The 24,065-nt window shown below is 34.7% G+C and overlaps 1 protein-coding gene across 7 annotated transcripts in view; it reads right to left on the bottom strand.

Moving 5' to 3' along the window:
* Window positions 1–24,065, bottom strand: part of HHAT (hedgehog acyltransferase) — a 465,338-nt gene that overhangs the window by 382,758 nt on the left and 58,515 nt on the right. For 6 of the 7 annotated variants that reach the window (XM_074309063.1, XM_074309065.1, XM_074309062.1 and 3 more), the window contains one exon: window positions 16,723–16,836. In XM_074309063.1, coding sequence (XP_074165164.1) covers window positions 16,723–16,836 — 114 coding nt within the window. Of the gene's footprint in view, window positions 1–9,904; window positions 10,107–16,722; window positions 16,837–24,065 lie in introns of those variants that run through there. The other variant, XM_074309068.1, reaches the window with a different exon arrangement.

Raw genomic sequence — 24,065 nt, 5'->3', positions numbered from 1 at the left:
CTGACTGCTCTTTGGATTTAGTCATTCAACTAGTTCTAAATATCCAAGTCCATATCTCTCCAAGTTATACATGAGGATTTCATGAGAGACTCTGCCAATTCCATTGCCAAATGGAACATCTACAGTATTCTCTTCATCAGTCAAATAACCCTGTCAAAAGATAAAAAGATTATGAAATAATACCTTTCGTACTTAGCCTACTAGGTCTTTGTAAGAATTATGAAAGATGCAATTTAGTAGAGTAGAGGGAAATGGGTAGGAAAGAATAAGGAACTGAAAATCAAATAAAGGTTAATTCAATTAAAAAAATAATTAGGCAATTATTTAGATAAAGATATTTAGGCAAAAAAGGCTTTGAAAAAGCTTAAAACGCAATGCAAAACCATCAGGGAATAATAGGAGGGGAATAGGCAGAGATTATAGTTATTTCATTAGTGTAGGGAACACCCAGATAGAAAACTCACTGTACCAATGGAAATCAGTTACTAGCCAATAACTTTGAGTATAAGTGACTTGTGGAAGGCCACACACCCAGGAAGTGTTAGCTATGGGACTTCAAACCAGGTCTTCCTGATTTGTGGCTGACTAGTTATCTACTATACCAAAATGCCTCATATACATACAAGGCATCCCAATAGTCTTAGTTCTATTTTAAGCTATTAAAGTTTAGGAGTGAGTGTGAGTGTGTGTGTGTGTGTGTGTGTGTGTGTGTGCGTGTGTAAAGACAGATGGTTACATTTATAGATATCAACAGTCCAATCTTTGACTATGTATATACACATCTACATACACATAGGTATATATGTGTGTATGTGTGTATAATATATATATGTGTATATGTGTATATATACACACACACACATGCACACACATATACGCACTTATGTGTCTGCATATGTATATATACGCAATTTACATTTAAGTATACATGTATAGGTATATGGAATTATTATAACTTTGAGATACCTTAATGCCTCATCATGATGGGGAGCTAAGCCAAAGTTCTACTGGGGCCCAATATTTTGGCAAACCTTATGCTAAATTGGAAAAACTTCAAGTATAGATTCAGCAACAAACTCTTGTTCTATCATCTAAAAGTTTGAATTCAAAGAGACCTGGCAAACATAATCTCAGACACAGGTAATAAATAATTTCAGCCACAGTCCCTCATTCCACTTGTCAAGTTAGGCATGGAATGGTTGCATTCCATACTAATTGAGGGGATGCCCATACCAATACAATTATGGATTCAAAGTTCCAGGAACAACACCCACAGAATATGAAGAGACTGATTCTATTTAAGTCTTCAAGGTCTACACACACACAGAGAAATGTCTTTTGACATACATGAATGCAGACAAATAAAACTCCTATTATAAAGTCAACTAGCAAATGCTAATGATACACTTATAAATGTTACCTAAATTTGCTCACATTTTCCATACCTAAACTCCACCCCAAGACACAACATTTAAAGAAGCAAGAGCCAAACCAGATATGCCCTTTTTAAGTTCCAAGGGAACCAAAAAAGTAAGCTCATTTTCTTAATGTATTTTTCCACCCTACTACCCACAGAAAACAGTCACATGAATCTGCTTCAAAGTTTCCCCTAAACACTCACTTCGGGGCCAAGACCAAGGATAGGAAACCAGGCAGCCAAAGACTATTTTTAGAAAGAGTTATTAGCAACTAAAACAAAAAGGTACTTCTTTAATGTGACCTACCGCATTTGACACTTAGAATTCTTCTCTATGTATACATAACTTCACACATAGAGACCTAATTACTTTTATTAAATACTGGTTCCCATAAAGTTAGAAAAAAGGATCTATTTGTTGGGATTTGATTGGGAATTTGCCATAACCTGAAGCTGATGCAGTCTGAGAACTGAAACAAATTTGTAGGAAAATTTCCATGGTGCTGCTCCTTCACCATCTGCTTGAATGATGATCTGGATTTTAACACATTCTCTTACATTGTGTTCTTGAATACCCCACACCCTACTTTTGCCATTATCACAAAAAATGATTAATTCTAAAAACAGGAAGCATTTAATGCTTATTTTCACAGATTATACAAAAAATATACCCACATCTAACCCCAATCAACTTACACAATCACCTTAATTGGCAAAGGCCATTCCCACCAATATAGCCTAATGAAGTTGAAGAAAAAAGAAAATATAAAGTGTAATGTAAAAACAGGAGGCAAAAATTACCACTCATATCCGTATAGTCTCACATACAGTCTATGAAATATTTTCCTCATGATAGCCCTCTGAAAGAGGAGTTCAAAAATATCACCCCCATTGTATAAATGAGGAAACTGGAAAAAAAAATAGTTTAAATAACCTATCTAGGATTATGCAGATAATAACTATTGGAAACTGGGGCTCAAATCCAGACAAGTCTCACTCTTTAAATTGGACTCTCCCTTTCCATTATAACATGCTGCCTTCCTATGAAAATGAATTCTAGAATATTGATAATAATAACAATTATGAGTAATTTATATAACACTCTAAGGTTGCAAAGCACTTTTCAAAAATTACATTTTATCTTCAAAACAAATTGTTCCATTTTATAAATGATGAAACTGATACACAGAGAGAAGTTAAGTGATTTGATCAACATCATACAGCTAATAAATGTCTGAGGCTAGATTTGAATTCAGGTCTTCCTGATAAAAGTCCAGAACTCTATCCACCATGTCTCAATGGCATATAGAATATATCAGTGACTAATGCTATGTATGCCACAGTTCTGTGAATTATTACATATATTTATATAAAACACAGTTATGTCAATTCACATCCTCAGACATACATATACACAGTAGAATCCTGTATAGACTCAGCAGTCTATAACACATCTATCAGATCTGTCCTCTGAAGACTGCAGAAGAAGCTACCCAATATTGGAACTGGGCACTGGGATAGAGAGATATTCACTAGAAAATAGTTACTGGACTATATACCCAGACCTTCAAACAGTCATACTGTCTGGTCTCATCCCTGACCCATTTCCTGGCTCTTTCTTCCTGACAGCAACCCAAGATCAAGCTAAGCAGTGAAGAAAAGCTGGCCTGAGAACAGACATGTTATATTGCCTAGTGGTGCAGAGAGCAAGACAGAAAGCCAGCTCTCTTGGGGAGCTGTCTTGACTTTTTTCCATGTGTTTCCTGGAAACATTCCATAGACCAGAACTGACTGGCCAAACCATCTCCACTCCAATTGACATCATCAATTTAATAAAGCTTTATCTATCTATTAAAGTTAAATGGCTTAAACACCATGTAATGAGAAGTCTTCATTGTTATAAAAGCCACAAATATCATTATTAAAAATTAAAATAAATAAATTTAACAAGATAAATTTAACAAAATTAAAATAAATAAATGTAACAAGAAAATGTATAGTAATACAAAAAGATTATACTGATTCATCTTCAAGAAAGTCTAAATTTTAGAAATAACATGATGCAATGGGAAGAGTTCTAAATTAGGACTAAGAGGAAATGGGTTCAAACTGTGTCTCCAATAGAAGCCATGTGAACTTTAACAATTAATTAAAAAACAAGCATTTATTCAGTACCTACTGTGTTAGTATATTAAAAAAGGAGTGTAATTTTAATCCCTACCATCAACATACCTACAATTTAGCATGAAAGAAACAATATATAATTTACAAAATGATACAAAATAATTTGGAAGAAAATCTTTGGAAGTTGGGAAGATCGGAAAATTTTCATTTGGAAGGTGATACTTGAGATGAATCTTTAAGTAAGCTGGGATTTTAAGAGGTGGAAATGAGAAAGTCCATTCCAGATATGAAGGGCAGCTGAAGCAAAGACATGATGTCAGGGATAGAACACCAATATAATTAGACCAGTAAGAAATCAACACGTCAACAGGCATTTATTAAGGACCTACTATGTGACAAACACGGTGCTAAGCACTGAAGATATAAAGAAAGACAAAAACAGCCCCTGCTCTCAAAAAAAAAAATCAGTTGAATAGAGGAGAAGACATTCCAACAATTACACATATCAAGACTCAGACAGAATAAATTGGAGATAATCTCATAAGGAAAGCACTAAGATTAAGGAGAACAAAGAAAAGTTTCTTGTAGAAGATCAAGCTTCAGGTGATACTTGAAGGAAGCCAAGGTAGCCAAGAGGCAGAAAGAAGAGGGAAAGAGTTACAGGCATAGGGAACAGTCTATGAAAATGCCCAGGATGGGGAGATGAAATGTTATGTGTTAGAAACAAGACTAGCATTATTGGATTGAAGAAAAAATGGGGGGAAGTAAAGCATTTAAAAAAAAAAAACCTAGCAAGAGACAAAGGCCAGGTTACAAAGGTCTTTGTTTATTTGTTTGTTTGCTTATTTATTTTGCTGGGGCAATTGAGATTAAATGACTTGCCCAGGGTCACACAACTAGGGAGTGTTAAGTGTCTGAGGGCAGAATTGAACTCAGATCCTCCTGACTTCAAGGCTGGGACTGTGCCAACTAGCTGTTCCTATAAAGGTCTTTAAAACTAGAAGATTTTTTATTGGATTCTGGAAGCATTAGGGAGCCAGTAGAGTTTATTGAATGAGGAAGGTGACATAGTCAAACTTGTACTTTAGGAAAATCACTTTGACAGATGAGTGGAGGATGGACTGGAGTCCATCATATATTAAAATGACAGAATTTGACACTTGATTGGTTAGGGGGAGTAAAAGAGACTGAGACATCAATGATGACACCTAAGTTATAATTGTGGACAACTTGGAGGACAGTGATAGAGAAAGAATAGAGGATTTAGGGAGAAAGATGAATTCAGTTTTGGACATATTGAGTTTAGGGTGTCCATAAACATGTACTCGAGAATTTCCAGCAAGAAGCTGGAGATTCAAGACTGGAGAATGGGAAAGTTGCTAAGGCTAGCCAAACTACAAAAAATTTAATCCATGGGAATTAATGAAAGCTAATTTGTTTCATCTTTAGCATACATGTAAACTCCTATCAAGTAGAGATTATTCCATTCTCTGTACTTATATCTCTAGCACCTAACAGCACCTGGAATATAGTAAGTATTTAATAAATACTTGCTAATTGATGTATTGCATGAAAAATATTAATATAATAATAAGAATGAAAGGGCCTTGGAGGCAGGTTGTTTAGGATTTGAAATGCCAAAAAAAGGTATATGTTTTTAATTCTAACAGGGAACCATTTTAGCAGCTGTATGAAGAATAGATAGGAAAAGAGACAGATGCAGAAAGGGAAGAAAAGCAAGCATTTACTTCTCTGGGCTTCAGTTTCTTCATCTGCAAAGTAAGGGTGTTGGATTAAATGACCTTCAAGGTAAACTGCTACCTTTTAATCTTAGTGATGATGTTTTTCCTTATATGGAAGATGTTATGGAAAGATAAAGAGGAATTGCCCTACAGATAAAACTCCTAATTCAAAAGTTAATAAAGCAGGCTGCCAAAAAGAAATACTCTTGGACATCAAATCAGGAAATTCCTGGAGCTAAGAGTCATTTCAAAAAAAGTTTATACCAATAAAAGTCTACTTTCAATCAAGCATGTTCATTTTTTTCTGTCAAAATTTAATTCCTGTTGAAGTACAAACTTAGCTTTGTGCTGAAAGTAGATAACAAAATTATAAAACTATCCATTTCTAAAACATTAGAAAGGAAGTTGTCAGAGATGATCAGAAGTATCATTTCACAGAACACTGAAAACTAATGAAGGCAAAAGTAAGTCTGCAAAAAGCATAATGTAACATCAACTAAGTCATCATCCCAAGAATATTTTTAGATAAAACTTACAGGAATATAACAAACAGACTTGAATAATTGAATAATATTTATCAATATTTTAAAAAATCATCTATTTTCATCATCAATGGTAATAAAAGCACCACATCCAGATTGTAATAAGCGTCTCCATTTTGTTATTTGAGGAAGGAGTAATAGCAGTAATAATAACTAACAATTACACAAGGAATTAAGAATTGCACATACATATATTATCTCATTTAAACAAAAAGAGATGACAAATTTTGGACAAAGGGATGACAGAATTGGAACAAGTGGTTGGATCAAACCAAGTATGCAGAAAGATCTAGCTGAAGGTGAAGGTAAACAACAAGAAAACATTTTACAATATATCTCAACAGACAATACACAACAAATAGAAACATGATCACTTAATTGTTGAAAAGAGCCAAGTCCATCACACATAACATTAACCTAAGTGATTCAAGGCAATTCCAATAACTTATGGTGCCAATTCCAATAATTTAAAATGCCATCTACATCCAGAAAGAGAACTATGGAGACTGAATGTGGATCAAAGCATAATATTTTCATTTTTTTGTTGTTGCAGTTATTTGCATGCTTTTTTTTCCTCTTCTCATGTTTTTTTTCCCTTTTGATCTGATTTTTCTTGTCCAACATGATCAATATGGAAATGTTTATAAGAATTGCACACATTTAATCTATACTAGAATGCTTGAATGTTTGCTATTGGGGAGGGGAGAGAAGAGAAAGAGTGAGAAAATTTTGGAATGCTAGATTTTGCAAAGATGAATGTTGAAAACTAACTCTGCATGTTCTTGGAAAAATAAAATACTATTAAAATAAAAAAGAGAGATATTGTTATTCCAAAAAGCCAAACAAGAATGTGGTAATAGCTACTGAGCCTACTTTGTCTTCTTTAGGTAATCTTTATAAGAAAGATCAATAGTTACATCAAGGATATTCTTGAGGAAAATATGAGGAAGGAACATGCAATTTTTCCAAAGGAAAGAAGCAACCAATTTTCCAAAGCAGATAATGTGTATTTTCATACAAATGGTAGGAAGGTGCATAGATTAAACTGTCCTGTTTATTGTTTATTGTTATATTTATTGAACGATTGGGGGAAGCACTTAATTACATGTAGTAAAATGAAGTCTTAATTGCTCTTCTCCAAAAATGATACCACAGATAAAGATACCATTTGACCTCTGATGATTAACATCATGGAAGTTATAAAACAAGAAGGGATATATTTGTCAATGGTGTTTATTATTGTTATTATTTGTCTTTCATTTTTGAAGAGGACTAATGACATAAGGGGTGATATCTTGACTTGCAAGTGAACTGGATTTACAAAAAACAGCTGTGTCAAACATTCTCCTCCAGCACCATAGGATTCTACTGGCAAGACAAAGGTCAAGACAACTGATAATGGCCCCAGATAAATGGGGGATTTTTGCTTTTTAAAGCTAAGCTCTTTCTCAGATTTCAATTTATCAGAGGCAACACCCATTCAGCAATTAAACCTAAAAATCAAGACAAAAGATGGTCTAGTTTGTTCATCATGAAAGAATAATATGCAAAAATTCCAAATGAAAAAGGAATTCCCAATAGCTAGAGAGGATTCTGAGAGGCTCTATCTGTACATAATATTGTGTTTGCTCCACCAAACTCCAAATAATAGTACACAGGTAATGAGATCTATGATTTTTCAAAGGAGATAAGTCAGACATCCATATAGGAAAAAAAAACTGGATACCTAGTCCATTGAGATAGCACATAACTCTATATATCTAGACCTAGAGAAGCGGGAAAGTTGAACTGCATCTGGGAAATCCCTTAGTATTTTTAATGATCCCAAGCTTTTACTTTTTAATACCAATGTTCTCTCAAATGATGGCATATGATTGTAAATACTGGAATGCCACAATCTGAATCAAAGATGAAATCCAAAAGTCATGAAAATAATACATGATGGGCCAAAGTAAGTAGAAGAACATATCCAACAATGAACTACCAACAGAAAGTGATATAAAGGAAATTATTAAGAAAAGTATGATCAAGAAAGGAGGTGGGCTAGTAGCACAGTAAGGGATGACAGAAGGATAATCCAAATAGTGCAGTTGTATTTCTATAATGTTAAAAGACTTGGAGGAAAGCCTGTAGCCACCCCACAATGATACAATGATCTTCTATAGAAGATCTATGGGAGCACATGAACAAGAATCGCACAAATTAAGGGTAAATGGGTAGCAACTGTCCCAATAGAAGGAATATACACTTATAAATGACATCAGAGATCCACTAAAGCATATTGATACAAGGTGTTATTTTTAGACAGTTCATTTGGTTTTTAAGGGTTTCTTAAGGGCTTTAAGAGATTCAGAGACATTGAGTTCTGAAGATATCAGGGGGAAGACTGTGCTCAGGGGGATAGAGGAACATCAGTGATGGAAAATGTGATAATATTAGAGAGATAATTTTTAGAAATATTAGAAAGATAGATTTAGCTAAAGGCAGAAATTAGGAATTAAAATTCTGGCTCTGATACTTAATCTCATTCACAAGTTATTTAATCTCACTGGGCCTCAGTTTCCTCAGTGGTAAATGAGGTGCTGTATTAAATTTCCTCTGAATCTAGAGTTTCTGATTCTAGAGTTTATGGTCTCATAATCTTTCTCTTCTTAAAAAAGGACATTTTCTTTTTTTGATAATAGCTTTTTATTTTTGAAATACATACAAAGATCGTTTTCAACATTCAATCTTGCAAAACCTTGTGTTCCAATTTTTTTCTCCTCCTTTTCCCCCATCCCATAAAGAGCGGCTAATCCAATATAGGTTAAACATGTGCAATTCTTCTAAACATATTTCCACATTTATCATATTGCACCAAAAAAAAAACAGATCAAAAAAGGGAAAAAAAATGAGAAAAAGAGCAAGCAAACAACAACAAAAAATGGTGAAAATACTATATTGTGATCCACATTTACTCCCCATTGTCCTCTTTTTGGATGCAGATGGCTCTCTCCATCACAGGAATTGGATTAAATCACCTCATTGTTGAAAAGAGCCAAGTCCATCATAGTTGATTATCACATAACCTTATTGTTGTTGTGTACAATATTCTCTTGGTTCTAGTCACTTGACTTAATATGAGTTCATGGAAGTCTCTCCGGGTCTTTTTGAAATGAGCCTGCTGATAATTTCTTATAGAACAATAATATTCCATAACATTCATATAGTATAACTTGTTTAGCCATTCCCCAATTAATAGGCATCCACTCAGTTTCCAATTCCTTGCCACCACAAAAGGACTGCTACAAATATTTTTGCACATGTGGGTCCTTTTTCCTTTTTTATGATCTCTTTGGCATAAAGACCCAGTAGAGACACTGCTGGATTAAAGGGCATATTGCTTTCCAGAATGGTTGAATCAGTTCACAATCTCACCAACAAAAAAAAAGGGTATTTTCAATATTATCTTCTGTTTTTTACATTAGTTACAATGTACACATCCTTTCTCCATTCTCTCTCAAGAGACTAATCTCTTATAAAAAAAGAATAAAAAGGAAAAAGTAGTTCAGCAATACTTAATCAATATATTGAAAAAAATCTGATAATATATGCAATCATACTTCTCCACATCTTGAAAAATAGGTGGAGAAGGGGGGGGAAGAGAGTCAGTTACAACTCTTCCCTTTTAGTCTATCAGCCTATTGCTCCAATTTTTTTTTCTCATAGTAAAAGGGGAGAAAGGAAAAAAAAAGCATGGAGAGAACAAAACTGGAACAAAAAGTACCTCCTTTGTTTCATTTTAAGAGAATTAAAGCCAAGTCTGAAATTCCTAAGGGCCTCTCCCAAGCTCAGAAATAATAGTGCAATTTAAACACCTGGTAGCTTCATTATCTTGGCTTAGTCTCCAAGAAAATCTATACTATCTACTATTATCTACTATTTGCTCTCTTATAGTTCATAAGCAAAGGCTGATATTACCACTTCCTGTCACCTGAATTCTTTGCAAATACAAGATGATTAAAGAATTTTCTTGCATATTCATCCATCTCCTTTTTATTCACAGTTTTTACTCTATTCAGACCCTCATCACTCCTTACCTAGATGGTGACAATGGACTTCTTTTTGGTCTAACAGCTTCGGTTCTCTTCCCTTTCCAATTCATTCTCCACACAGCAACAAAGTAATTTTTCTAAATCCTGTGCCAACATGCCACTCTTTTGTTTTTTAAATTAATCCATTTTTTAAATCTATGGAATAAAACAAGCACTTCCATAACATAATTTAATAAAAATGCACATAAAACTACAAATCTATTATGTACAATTTAATGTTTTTTAAAAGATATAACATAATCATATAATTTTTTCCTTTTTTCTCCTTCCCTTCCCCCATCCTGCCAGAGATGGATACCATTTTTCATAAATAGGTGTGTGTGTGTGTGTGTGTGTGTGTGCGTAAAATTATTCTATACATACTCCTATTTATCAGTTTTTCCTTTGAATATAGGAATATAGATAGTGTCTTTCTTCATGTGTCTTTTATGGTTAATTTGGGTATTTCGAATAATCAAAATAACTTATTCGTTCAAAGTCATTCTTAGAACCATATTGCTATTACTGTATACAATATTTTCTTCTGATCGATGACTCCTATTTTTCTCTGGGATAAAGAAAAAAAAATTTTTTTGCACTTAAAGGCCTTCATAACCTGTCTCCCACCAATCTTTCTAGCTTTATCACAAATTACTCTCTTTCCCACACTGCATTCCAGTCACACTGTCCCTTCTGCTGTCCCTTACAAATGACATTCCATTTTCTATTTCCAAGCTACTGTATATACAATCTCTCATAACTCATCCATGCCTCTTAGAATCTCTAGTTTCCTTCAAAGATCAATTCAAATGCCACCTCCAACATATGATCTTTCCTGACCTACCAGGATTCTGATGTTCTCTCTCCTCTCAAATATATTAATTTTGCATATACTTCTGTAACAGTAATGTGGAAATCTTGTTGTCCAGTTGTTTAGCATGTTCAACTCTTCATGACAACACTTGGGGTTTTCTTGGAAGAGATACTATAGTGCTTTGCCATTTCCTTCTCCAGTTCATTCTGCAGATAAGGAAACTAAGGCAAACAGAGTAAAGTGACTTGCCCAGGGTCAAACAGCTAGTAAATATATGAGGTACACCTCTCAGATAAGAAATACTGGAAGGGATGTGGAAAAACTGTAACACTCATGTATTGTTGATGGAGCTGTGAAACGATCCAACCATTCTGAAAAGGAATTTGGAACTATGCCCAAAGGACCATAAAACTCTGCACACCCTTTGATCCATTGGTTCACTACTAGGACTGTATTCCAAGGAGATCATAAAGGAGGTAAAAGATCCTACATGTGCAAAAATGTTTGTAGCAGCCTCTTTTTGTAGTGGTAAAGAGCTGGATGCCCATCAGTTGGGGAATGGCTAAATAAATTATGACATATGAAGATAATGGAATATTATTGTTCTATAAGAAACAATCAAAAAGCTGATTTCAGAAAAGCTTGATGCTGAGTAAAATGAGCAGAACCAGGAGATCATTGTACACAGTAACAACAAAATTATGTGAAGATCAACTGTGATGGACTTGGCTCTTAACAATGCAATGATTACCTTTCTTGTAGTTTGTTTATTTTCTTTCTCATGTTTTTTTCTTTTGATCTGATTTTCTTGCACAACATGACAAATATAGGAATTTGCTTAAAAAGGAAAACACATATTTATCTTATATTATATTACTCGCTGTCTTGGGAAGGGGGGTGATGAAAGAGGGAGGGAGAAAAATTTAGAACACAAAGTTATACAAAAACGAGTGTTGAAAACTATTTTTGCATGTATTTTGAAAAATGAAATACTATTGTAAATGTCTGAGGTCAGATTTGAACCCAAGATGTTGTGTCTTCCTGACTCCAGGTCTGTCACTCTAGTCACTGCATCATCTAGCTATATATGCCTCTCCATTTCACAATTCCACCAACAATGCATTAGTGTTACAGGTTTCCCACATCTCTTCCAACATTTATCACCTGAGAGGTGTACCTCAGACATTTACTAGCTGTACAACCCTGAGTAAGTCACTTTACTTTGTTTGCCTTAGTTTCCTTATTTGTAAAATATATAGGCTCCATAGGGACAGGATGTTTCTTTGGCTTCAGTTTCTCAACACCTAACCTATCACATAGGAGGTATTTAATAAATTGCAGGCTGATTTATTCACTCATTATCTATTGTCAAATTTCTACCTTTACAAGTTTCTCATTCACAAGGAATTTGAGATGACACATATGGCCCCTTTCTAATAAACTGGGATGACTGTCTATAGAGGATGAAACCATGTGGCCTTTCTTAGAAATAGTTCTTGATTTCCTTCCTTGCTATTTCAGAGTCATTCTCATTAAACCTTAATCATATGGGATCAGGAAGAGTTAACTCAGAAACTTACTAGCTGTCTGACCATGGCAAGTCACTTAACTCTGTTTGTCTCAGTTTCCTCATTTGTAAAATGAACTGGAGAAAGAAATGGCCAACTAATCCAGTATCTCTGCCAAGAAAACTCTAAATAGGATCAGGAAGGTTTGGACATAACTAAAATAAATGAACAACCAATTAACTTAAAGCAAATATCAGGTGACTATACATAGATATACACCACACACACACACACACACACACACACACACACACACACACACACATGCATCTTCCCACGCCATCCTTTCTCAGACTCAGTTGCTTGGCATTTTTTTCTCCACTAATTTCTAGGATCTGGGTGGTAGCAAGATGTGTCTGAGTGAGAACTCTGTCACTGGTTTGCTACTGAGAAGGGGAAAAGGGAAAAAATAGTTAGAATGTTTCTTGGCAACAGTTCTCAAATTTAGCTATGTGTATTAATTCTTTTTTTGTATGTCTGCCCAGAACTACAAACTGCAAAAAGCAAGTCAACTGACAATTTTCATGCATCATATAATTTATTATACAACTCTCTAATCAATTGCAGCTGCAGCACACACACACACACACACACACACACACACACACACACACACACACACACACACACAGAGTCCCCAACAGCTGTATTCTCAAAGCTTGATTTTATAGGGAGCAAAGGCCTCTGAGAACAAACAAAGGAAAATTTAGGCCAATCTTAAAATTATAGTGCTACAGCAGGCCTGGAAATGCTGGTCCAAGAATACAATTAACACACAAGACCTCAAGCAGGTAACTGGTCTCTTCCAGGATTCCAGGAGACTGGTGATTAAATTCTCTTCTCTGTAGGTTCTATTCCCTGCTGGTTTTGATAGATAAACTTGCTCACCATAGCTACTACTAGATGAAAGGACCATCAATCCTATTTATGTGGTCAGCTTAGCTAGTTTGGGTATGGCAGTAATAATGATCATTGACATTTATATAGGAATTTAAAGTTTGAAAAGTAGTCTACTTACATGATATTTACATGAACTCATTTGAGTTTTCTAACAAGGTACAGGGGGGGGAGAGAAAAGGAAATAAGCATTTTTAAGTTTCTACTATATTCCAGGTACTGTGCTAAGAGCTTTATTAATATTATATCACTTAATTCTCATAATAACCTTGTTGCCCATTTAACAGTTGGAACTGAAGGAAACAGAGGTTGTGGCTTGCCCAGGGTCATACAACCAGTATATATCTAAGACTGGATTCCAACTAAGGTTTTCCTGTCTCGGGCCAGTGCTTTATCCAATGTATTACCTAATTGCCTCTTTAGAAATACTAGAGGTATCTCAGTTTATAGATGAGAAAACTGAGGCTCTAAGATGGTAAATCATCACCTATGGTCACAGAAAAAAATGGCAGAAGTAGGATTTAAACCCATTTCTTTCTGATTCCAATTCTCAAACTCTAGCCTTTGTGCCACATTAATGATGAATACTTATTGAGTCCAGTTAGCTTTGTACAGACATTTATATTCCATGGTCAGATACTGCTCTCATCTTCATCCTACCCTCATATGAGTAGTTTGGGGAGGGGAGGAAAAAACACACGCAAGGTTATTTTTAGTTTAGTACGGACAAATGTTCCAGGCAACGCTGAGGTCAATGCAGTGTTATGATGTTCAAAAAGCAAAGCAATTATCTAAGAATGCCCAATTCACAATCCAATAATAAGTTACTTTCAGAGTTTAAAGCCATCACTTAGTCTACATTTCTAGAGGGAAAGACTGGGAAACTCCTGGGGAAAAGTCATCTAATTCCACCTAAGAGAACCAGGATGTTTCAGTGGCAAGTTTGAATTCTATACTAACTACACAACTGAAAAAAGGAAAATTCGACCTTCCCACAACCACTGCCTTTCCCATTAGCCAATATTTATGTAGGTGAGGAAGGATGTAAAGAAGAGAGAAGAGGGAGCTAGAGAGGATTAGAGCTGTAGTTAGAGAAGTGCTGAGTCTCCATAGCACACTAATAGTTGTCTACTCTGGTATGGAGAGAGGTATCACCCTAAACATCTGTGCCTACTAGGCATGAGACCAGAAAGCTCAGTTGGCTAGATTGTTCTACTAATAAGGATCATATCATGGTTCAGTACTCTTAAGGGACAATTAATTTCACACAGAGAAAGCTGTGTTTCCCAGCCACAGATTGCACCCCTCACCTTTATCTGTTCACATACATATGTTACTAGCAACAAGGAGGTCCAGATTTCAGGACGGAGTGTGGAGAATAAAAGTGATAGGAAAATATAGTACTGTGTTAATGTTACTTTATTCTTGGAAAGGCAACTCAAGCACATGTCCTATTAACTTCAATGTCAAATGCCTATAAAAATGGAAAAAAAAATTAAGACTGAAAAATTAAAAGATCTGGCGATGTTTAGCCTGTAAAAGTAAAGACTTAAAAGGGTAACAGATTATGGAGAGAAAGGAATGAAATGTAATTTTGACAAAGCCTTTATCCAAGTCTCTTATGATCATTTTATCTCTTCTGGTTTCTTTGGCCTCCCTCCCCTCCAGCTGACTTTCCCTTGACAGATAAATTCCTAAATATTTTATATTATCAACAGTTATTTTAAATGGAATTTCTCTTTGTATCTCTTGCTGTTGGATTTTGTTATAGTCCCTTCCCTCTGAGATTATCTTCCATTGTCATTTTTTATTAATGTACATATAGTTATTTCTAAGTTGTCATCCCCATTGGAATGTGAGCTTAGAGGGCAGTCTCTCTTGTGATTTAGCATCGTGTTTGGCATATAGCAAGTACAAAATAAATGCTTTTTTAATTAACTGCTTTATGAAAAGATAGAGAGAGAGTAGTGCTGTTTGAAGGATTCAGAAGTGGAAGAATGACCAATGCCAATTTGGAAGAAGGTATTTTATAGAAGATCCCAGGGATCTGTGTTTATCCCTATATTATTAGGATTGTTTTCAATGATGTGAAAATGGAAGAGACTAGAAAACAAACATTTATTAAGTTAATACTATGAGCTAGGTTCAGTGTTAAGCACTTTAAAAATATGATCCATGTGAGGCAGAGATGGCAAGTTTATCTGATCTGCAGATGAGAAAGATTAAGAGGGAAGTCTAGCAGATGACCCAATATGATCCTTTCAAGCTGTAACATGGCCCACTAGTGACAGAGAGGATGATTTAGGCTTAACTATGAGGAAAAGTAGGATGTCTCAGGAAGCAAGGATCTCCTGACCCTAATTCTTTACCAGCTCATCAAGTACAAACAAGTCTCTTAATTTCATTTCTAAATAAAGATCAGAAGATCTTAGATTAATAGCTTAGAGGGCCCCTGAAGATCAACAAGTTCAACTCTCTCCTTCTAACAGATGAGGATTTGGCCAGCATTACACAACTATTAAGTATCTCAGGAAGGGTTTGAACTCAGTCTACTCACTGTCCTTTCCTGGACTGTTGTGAGAATCAAATAAGAATGCATGTAAACTGATAAACTGCATGTAAACTTTAAAGCAATAGATGATTGTTAGCCACAGTTGTTGTTATCTATTTTAAACCCCTCATTTTGCAATTGTGGAAAAAATAAGGATTAGAAAGGAATGACTTGCCCAAGAGAAAGAAATCTAGCTACTGCGGAAAAGTATCAAGCTTCTAAACTTGATTTTCTGGTTCCCAGCCCCAACTTCTCAATCCTCACCATAAGTTTCATTCTGATACATGAGGTAGTTGAGGTAGTTCACACAAAAGAACCAGTTGATTCCATTTGGCCCATTTTGGGCACATTGTCTGAATGTGAACTATCTGATTCAGATGTAGTTATACATAACAAAGAGAAGTTTTTAAAAGGAAGATAGGTCAAGTGATAGCATTTGAATTCAATTTAATTTCAATTCAACAAACATTTATTAAGCACTTACTATGTGTCAGCACTGTGCTAGGTACTTCAGAGATAAACACAAGGCACCTATTAAAGGTTTTACTCCTAGTTTCAAAAGAAAATTTATGACCTAAATCCCTATAATTTTTAAAAGGGGAGAAAGAGGTAAAGGTATTGGAGTAACAAAAAAAAAAAGTTTTTCCATTCCAGTTTTTATAGTTTTTCCTTCAACACTCTCTTCTCTAGTCAGTCCTAGATCCCAAATCTACTCAGTTCCAACTTAAAACTCATTTCAAGAAGTTATACTAGGGAGTGAGGCACAGAAGCTTTTTAAAAGTCACTTAAACATTCAACTTTATCTTTCTCTTTTTATCAACAAAATCAACTATTTCCACATAAAAAGAACCAAAAAAGATGACATAAGAAACTGAACTACTTTTAAAGTGCATATTAAATTGAACAAGGCCGTAAGAAAATTATCCTGAATTTTTTATTTTCTTCTGTTGATTTAATTAATTTAATTAGTGTGATTAAAATGTTTTCCTCTTACCTTTCCCATGAGGAGCATGGTGACTTGAGATATAGCCATATGGCCAAGAAAAAGCCAGACCAAATCCTGCTTTCCCCATTCAATCCAGAAGCTCCATTCAAAGTCAGTAGGGTCCTAAATGGGTCAAAATAGGAATTTATTCAATGGTTGCTTAGGGCATATGGGCAGGCAGGGTTATAGGGAAGATAGATTTAAATATTCTAATTATTTTATTAATAAGAACATTTCACATTTTATATAACACTTTTATATAAATTATTTTATTGGGTCCTTATATAAACCCAGAGACATTACATTGTATACATTATTAAACTCATGCTACATGTAAGGTGAATGAAGTTAATTATGTTGCCCAAAATCACACAACTAAAGTAAGTAGTAGAATCAGGATGCCAACCAAGATATTTCAATTAGGACCTAAGTCTCATGTTCTTTTTGTTGTCACACTAGAGGAATTAGCAAAACTTAGAATTCCCTTCTCATCTACTTCCTGGCTTCCTGGCTCCCTGAAATCCTAGCTAATATCCCACCTTCTTCAGGAAGCCTTTCCTGATCCTTCTTAATTCTAACACTTTCTTTCTGTGGATTACCTCCAATTTATTCCCTATATAGCTTGTTTGTACAGAGTTGTTTGCATGTTGTCTTCTCCATTAGACTTTTTTTGTATCCCTAATGCTTGCCACAATGCATTTTTTATTGACTGACTGACTGCTAATAATGAAGTTCTGCCTATATAATAAAGCCAGCTGAGCCCTTTGATGGATATTTCTCTGATTCCATCACCAAAAACTGATCTCTCCCAACTCTGAATTAATATAACATTTCGTATCTCTCTTATGCTTCAAAATTGTCTGCCTTATATGCAAACTCATTTTCTATCTTATATTATTATTACTTGTTAATATCTAAGAATCAGTCTGGTAGAGTGGATAAAGTATTGGTCTTAACACCAGAAATATCTGGCTCCAATCTTATCTCAAATCTTATCTTAGACATTTACCAGTTATATGTCCCTGAGAAAATCATTTGACCTATATCAAGAAATTCCCCTGCCTCAACTTCTAAGGACAGACATATTACTTAAGTCATAGATGACCCACTTTACAGATGAGGAAAGTGAGGCTCAAAGAATAAATTCTCAAATGTAGAGAGTGTAAAAACATGAATTCGAATACTATATAGGTTTTCTCAGCTAGTTAAATCAAAGCTCCTTTTTGTGTCTCATTCTGCCAACAATACCATAAGCTCTATATGGTTTGAAATTATATCCAGTAAAGCACCTTGCACATGGTAGGCATTCAAATAATACTTCTTGAGTTGAATTACTTATAATTTGCACAGAAATTGTATTTATACAAGTTCTCAAAAAGTTTGTTCAATAATCCTATCTTGAATCAAAAAACCCTTTTCATGCTAATATACAAGAATACTAGAAATAGCATTGTGAAATGCTTATCAGTTCTGCTGTGACAGAAAAGCCTTCTCCCCCGAATGACCCTTCTCATGTGGAGGTATGACCAAGTTTCCTAACTTATTGGAATAGACCTCCTGCCTGATTTCATTTTGCTTTAACCATTGGCTTTCAAAAAAATTTTACATAGTATGAAGACTTTCATTTGAGTGACTGAGATATTCTTTCACCTACAGTATTACAATAAAATGGAATGGGGTAGTTTCAACCACACCTCTTACATTTGTTCTGGATAGATCTCAGGATAGTGTACAGCGTTTTGGATTTCTTTTTTCTTTCTAATTATTATCAAGCATTCATTTCCCGCCATCTACTGAGAAGAAAATATGAAAAGGCTAATAGGAACTGAAGCAGAGTGAAATAAGCAGAATTTTAAAAAATAGTTTATACTTTAACATAAATATTATAAAAAATTAACAATTTTTGAAAGACTCTAATCAACTATTTAATTTTTGTCCTAGAGAATATGTAAGGAAGAACACTGCCTATGTCATGAGTGATAGGTACCTAAGAGAGAAAATAGACTAAAATGCAGAATAAGAAATACATTTCTGGATGTGACCAATGTGGTTCTGGGCTTTGCTTGACTGTGCTTATATAATACAGGAATACCATATTTATTTCTCACCTATGAAGTATTATTAGAATTAAGAGCATTGCCCAGATACTCAGTCATCAAATTCAGTGCCAATAAAAGAATAAATAGTACAGGAAAGGAACTCTAAAGGATAAGAGTCAACTTAAATTCAACCAACATTGGTTAAATACCTCCTATATGCAATGCATTGTGTAAGATGCCAAATAAGTAAATATTTTTCTTTGAAAGAATCCCGTTGGGGCAGCTAGATGGTGCAATGGATAGCATACTGGCCCTGGAATTAGGAAGACCTGAATTCAAATTTGACCTCAAACACTTTACACTGTGACTCTGAGGAAATCATTTAACCTCATTTGCCTATCAAAATAACAAATCAAACCAAAAAAGGGAAATATCCCATTCACCACACCTAAAATGCTTGGTTTTAAAAGCACTTTCTAGTGACCCAAAGAGATCATTTTAAATTTATACTTTATTTTGAATTTATTAAATTAAACAAGCATTTTCACAACAGTGCAGTTAAAAAAAAAAGATTGCAATGAAACTGCAAATCTACTATGTACAGTTTGTTGTTTCTTTCAAATGTAACAAAATTATCATGTGAATTCTCCTTTTTTTCTGATTTATTTTTTCTTCCCTCCTCACTATAAGCATCATTTTATTATGGGGAGAAAGCCACACAGTATAAGTATCCTGCAAAGCTTCAGAAACAGAAATTATATAGTCCACTCAGGGCCCTGGGAAATTGCTATAAGGTTTCATTAATGGGAAGCTAGTAGACTTGGCATCAAAAATACTGGGCTTACGTAAGCTAATTTACCTCTATGAGCCTCAGTTTTCTCCGCTGTATAATGAGAGAGGTTAGAAAAAATGATTTTTAAGGTCCCTTCCAGCTTTCACATCCTGTTTAACAGAGCAGATTCCAACAGGCCTTAGAGTCTTGCTTGTATAACTGATTCATTGTATAACTAAAAAAAAAAAAAATCTATCTAAAGGAAAACTTTGCTCGCCAAACTTCATGCTTTTCCATTTAAAATATTTACTTCAAGAAATCTGCCTAGAAAAGTAAAGCCAACAAGTATAAGAGAAGAACTTCAAACTTCAGATATATTGACTTGAGCTGTAAAAATATTGACAAACTCCTCTCTGAGCAAAAAGTTCCATGTATTTCACACTTAATTTCACCTTCATTAGAACAAGGGAGCCTTGCCCATCCATGTTCAGGGGCAAAGAATGGTGTCTTTTTCCAGATATGTTATAGATTCACGTACATATAGACTTGGAAGGTGCTACAGAAGTGATCTATGGTGTCTAATCCTCATGCAATAGGTGAAGATCCCACAAATCAGTGTTAAATACTCAAGGTCACACACTTTGTCAGTTAACAGAGTCAAAGTTTGATCCCAAGTTCTTGAACTCCATCTGCAGGACTCTTTCTATCATATCATTACCTCACAATGACAAATCTCTTTAGTCTTTTCTATGAGAGCCCAGGGAAGTACATATAAGAACCACACTACAGTGGGTATATTCTAGTCAGGGAAACATATCAAGGTCAGAGAAAAATTTATTCCATGGAGAAACATTTGCTTGAAAGTCCTGCAAAAATACTGTGCTGAGATTTCATATAATTAGAGAACCCTTAAAAGTTCATTCAATTGGGCAGATAGTTGGGCATAGAGCACCAGCCCTGAAGTCAGGAGGACCTGATTTCAAATGTGGTCTCAGATACATAACACTTCCTAGCTGTGTGACCTTAAGGGGCAAGTCACTTAACCCCAATTGCCTCAGCAAAAGAAAATAATAATAATAATAAATTAATTCAATCAATGAGCACCTAAGCACCTATATCACTTAGGTACTTAAAATGCTTTAAAGACAAAAATGAAACAGCCCTGACACTCAAGGTCCATGGGCTACACAAGAATGTAACTCTAGGAGATTACTTCCATCCTAGAGTGAAGGAAGGTTTCCTAAGAATCAAGCATTTTGAGCAAAGCTCTTGAGTCAAACCCCAAAACAATTTCCTGTTCTTAGGCAGAACTGCCCCACAGTTTAGCCCAATGACTAAAATAATTATATACATTATCCATTAAGTCTATGGATCTCATTAGAGCAAGTACCATGTTTTATCTAAATTCTGCATCTTCACCCAGCACTCAGAAGGATATGGAAGTGTGTAGTGAACATGAAATAAATATTTGATTAATTGAATTTTTTAAATTGTGGCAGCTCATATTTATAAAGTATTCTATTAGTGCAGAAATTTCATATGGATTCTCTCATTTGATTCTCACAATCATTCTGAGATAGTCAAGAAATCTTATCCTAATCTACCTAAGAGAAAGTCACAACTCAAAGAAGTTGGTTTATTTAACCAATGATGAACAATTATCAAATGGTGAGAGGGGGTCAGGAACTCCGGTTTCCAAACTCTGGGTCTAATACTTGGACTTGAGTATCATCATTATCAAAAGATTTTGCCTTCAAGATACAATATGGTGGGTACTGTGCAAAACTCATAAACATGACCCCCAATTTATGAGAGCTTACACTATAATATAGACATTCTTAGATCATGAAGAACATCATATGTATAATTGGCAAAGCTCATTAACTCTGATCTCTCCTATGAATTTCTACTTCCCTCATTTTGCAAATGAGAAAATTAAAGTGGATTTTTAAATACTGGTACTTATTAATTAATTCCTGCTCTTCCTACAAATTAGCACCAAAAAAATCCAAGAATTAAGTATTTAGTTCTTATTGTACACCGATTATTGTACATGCTATCCTGGGTCCTGGACAGAAATAACAAAGCAAATAAAACAGTCTTGGCTATTCAGGAATGAACAGTTTAGATGTGGAAACTTAAGCTACACAGGCAGAAAAAAATGAAAGAATAATTATGAAGTGACAAGTTTGCCAAGTTCTTTAAATAATTCTCTTATTTAAGCCTCAGAACACTCCTGTAACATAGGTACCACATATGTTGTCACAAATTATCGTACCAACTTTATAGACGAGGAAACTGAGGTCCAGTGAATAAATTCTTATATTTATTGGCCAAATATAAGTGACACAATTTAGTCTGTCTTTCTGTCTTTGTCTCTCTGGGTGTCTATCTATTTCTGTTGTCTCTGTCTGTCTGACTCTCTGTCTCTGTCTTTCTTTATCTCTGTCTCTGTCTTTCTCTTTCTGTGTCTCGGTGGTACAATGGATAGAGTATTGGGCTTAGAATCAATTTTAATTACTTAAAATTTCACAAAAGTTTATTTTTAAACTTTTAAAAAATGTTTCCAACATGATATCTTAACATTTAATTATTTTACCTTCATTTTTATATCCCAAGGAACCTATGAAGAATATACATTTTTCAATGTAATGAATTAAAAACCATAATGGTACTTTGCAAAAGGGTGAGGGTGAAGGGCAGGTGGAAGATTAGAGATAGAAAATTCCTATAGAATGAGATTACATAAAGAAACTTTGCAAAGAGCTACAAGGTAAAAGTATATAAATTTTTAAATCCCCACATCCAGGATTCTATATTAATTATAACAAACAGAAGCCACAGGTCTCTGATCTTATTCCCTCAACTATGTGAAAAGCTAGTGAGCTTTGGTTCAGTTATTACTATTTAAGCTATTGAGCTTAAAATACAGAAGTTAAAAGCCACACTAAGACTTTTGGAACACCCTGTATGTTAGCCAATATGTTAAATCTTTAATAATTTAAAACTACGTGGAGACTTTTGGAACATCCTGTGCAGACCTTTACAATTTGTAAAACACTTTGCATAAGTTATCTTATTTGATGCTTATACCCAACTCTATGAGTCAGATTCTATTTCTATAGCTATTTTACAGATTTATATCCATTTTGTAGAAGAAACTGAGGCTTAAAAAGGTTAAGTAATATGTCCAGAGCTGTCCATCTAAGAAGCATCAAAGTCAGTCTTCAAACTCAGGTCTTCCTGACTCTAAATTTTCTAGCTACTTCAAGGCACAATTTTATTTCATCAAATTCCTACTCTAATGCCCCATCATGGCAGGGAAATGACCCTGGGTCCTTAAAAGCTATGCTCAGATAGGGAGCATACAGAGTAGAGAGGCATCAAGGTAAGTCATAATTAGGAGTGGATATGAGGTCAATAGAGCTGCTTGGCTAATAAAGAGAGGAAGAATATGAATTGAAAGAGCCTCTGCTATGCAGTTACTGGACATGAGTTCAAATCTTACCTCAAATTTTTACTACTCAGATGATCCTAGACAAATCAGCTAACCTCCCTGAGTCTTTATTTTTTTTCATCTGAGATACTTAGACTAGATGGTTCCAAAAATTCCTTCCATCTCTAAATCTTACAACTGTATCTGATGAACATAGTTCTGCAGTTCAGGGATTAGCCAAGCTAAATTTGAAGATCATCACCAATAAATTGATGACTTTTTCAGCCATAGTAAACCTCCAATATAATCTCCTAAATTATAGGCAGAGTTATAATATGCATAGGAATAAATTATAAATGACCCTTAACATTAAAAATCCAATTAACAATCAGTGGGAAAGGGAAAGAATGGCTCAAGAGTTGTCAATGATATGCTCATATTTAGTATAATATTTCAGAATCTAATCTCCAGTCTAGGTCTAACTACTAAATCAGAGCCCTCCCCTACTCCATATATACAAAGTTGGTGTTAAACAGGACAAAGGGAAGAAAACCAGAAAGAGTTTTAAGCACTTTTTTTTCTCTTCCAATTGGAAGAAAGCCTGAAATGACTGAGAAGACCAGATCACTGGAATGAAAAAGGTTATTACTAGATGATGGCAAAAACCCAAGGCACCTACTGAAACTCTCCATGTGAAACAGACATTTATCCTGCAGCTGTGATCAATTTACACACGTTGTGCTGTTCGTTTTAAGAACCAGATTCTCCCAGGCCAGAGTTAACCGTTCATGAGTTCCTGTTCACCACAGAAGCTATAGTATGGTGTCCAAAATAGCTATGGTGGGATAGCTGAAATGATTAATACTGAAACACAATAATTTGTGGGAATTTAATGGGAAAGAAACTCTACTTCTTTGTGATTCCCAGATGTAAGAATATAGATTCACATCTATCCTAGTTGCTAACAAGGCTATTATGAGAAAAACTGACTGTCAAATTTGATAAATGAGACTGACTACCATGAGGTTCTTTATTTTCCTGGTCTGTGTACATATACCATTTTAAGGAAATTTTCTGAATTCTAAACTTCTGGTTCTATCCTCCA

The sequence above is a fragment of the Sminthopsis crassicaudata genome, chromosome 4 (assembly GCF_048593235.1).
Source record: "Sminthopsis crassicaudata isolate SCR6 chromosome 4, ASM4859323v1, whole genome shotgun sequence".
Lineage (NCBI taxonomy): Eukaryota > Metazoa > Chordata > Mammalia > Dasyuromorphia > Dasyuridae > Sminthopsis > Sminthopsis crassicaudata.
Note: the sequence above shows the minus strand (reverse complement) of the source record. Positions and strands in the feature narration are given on the sequence as shown.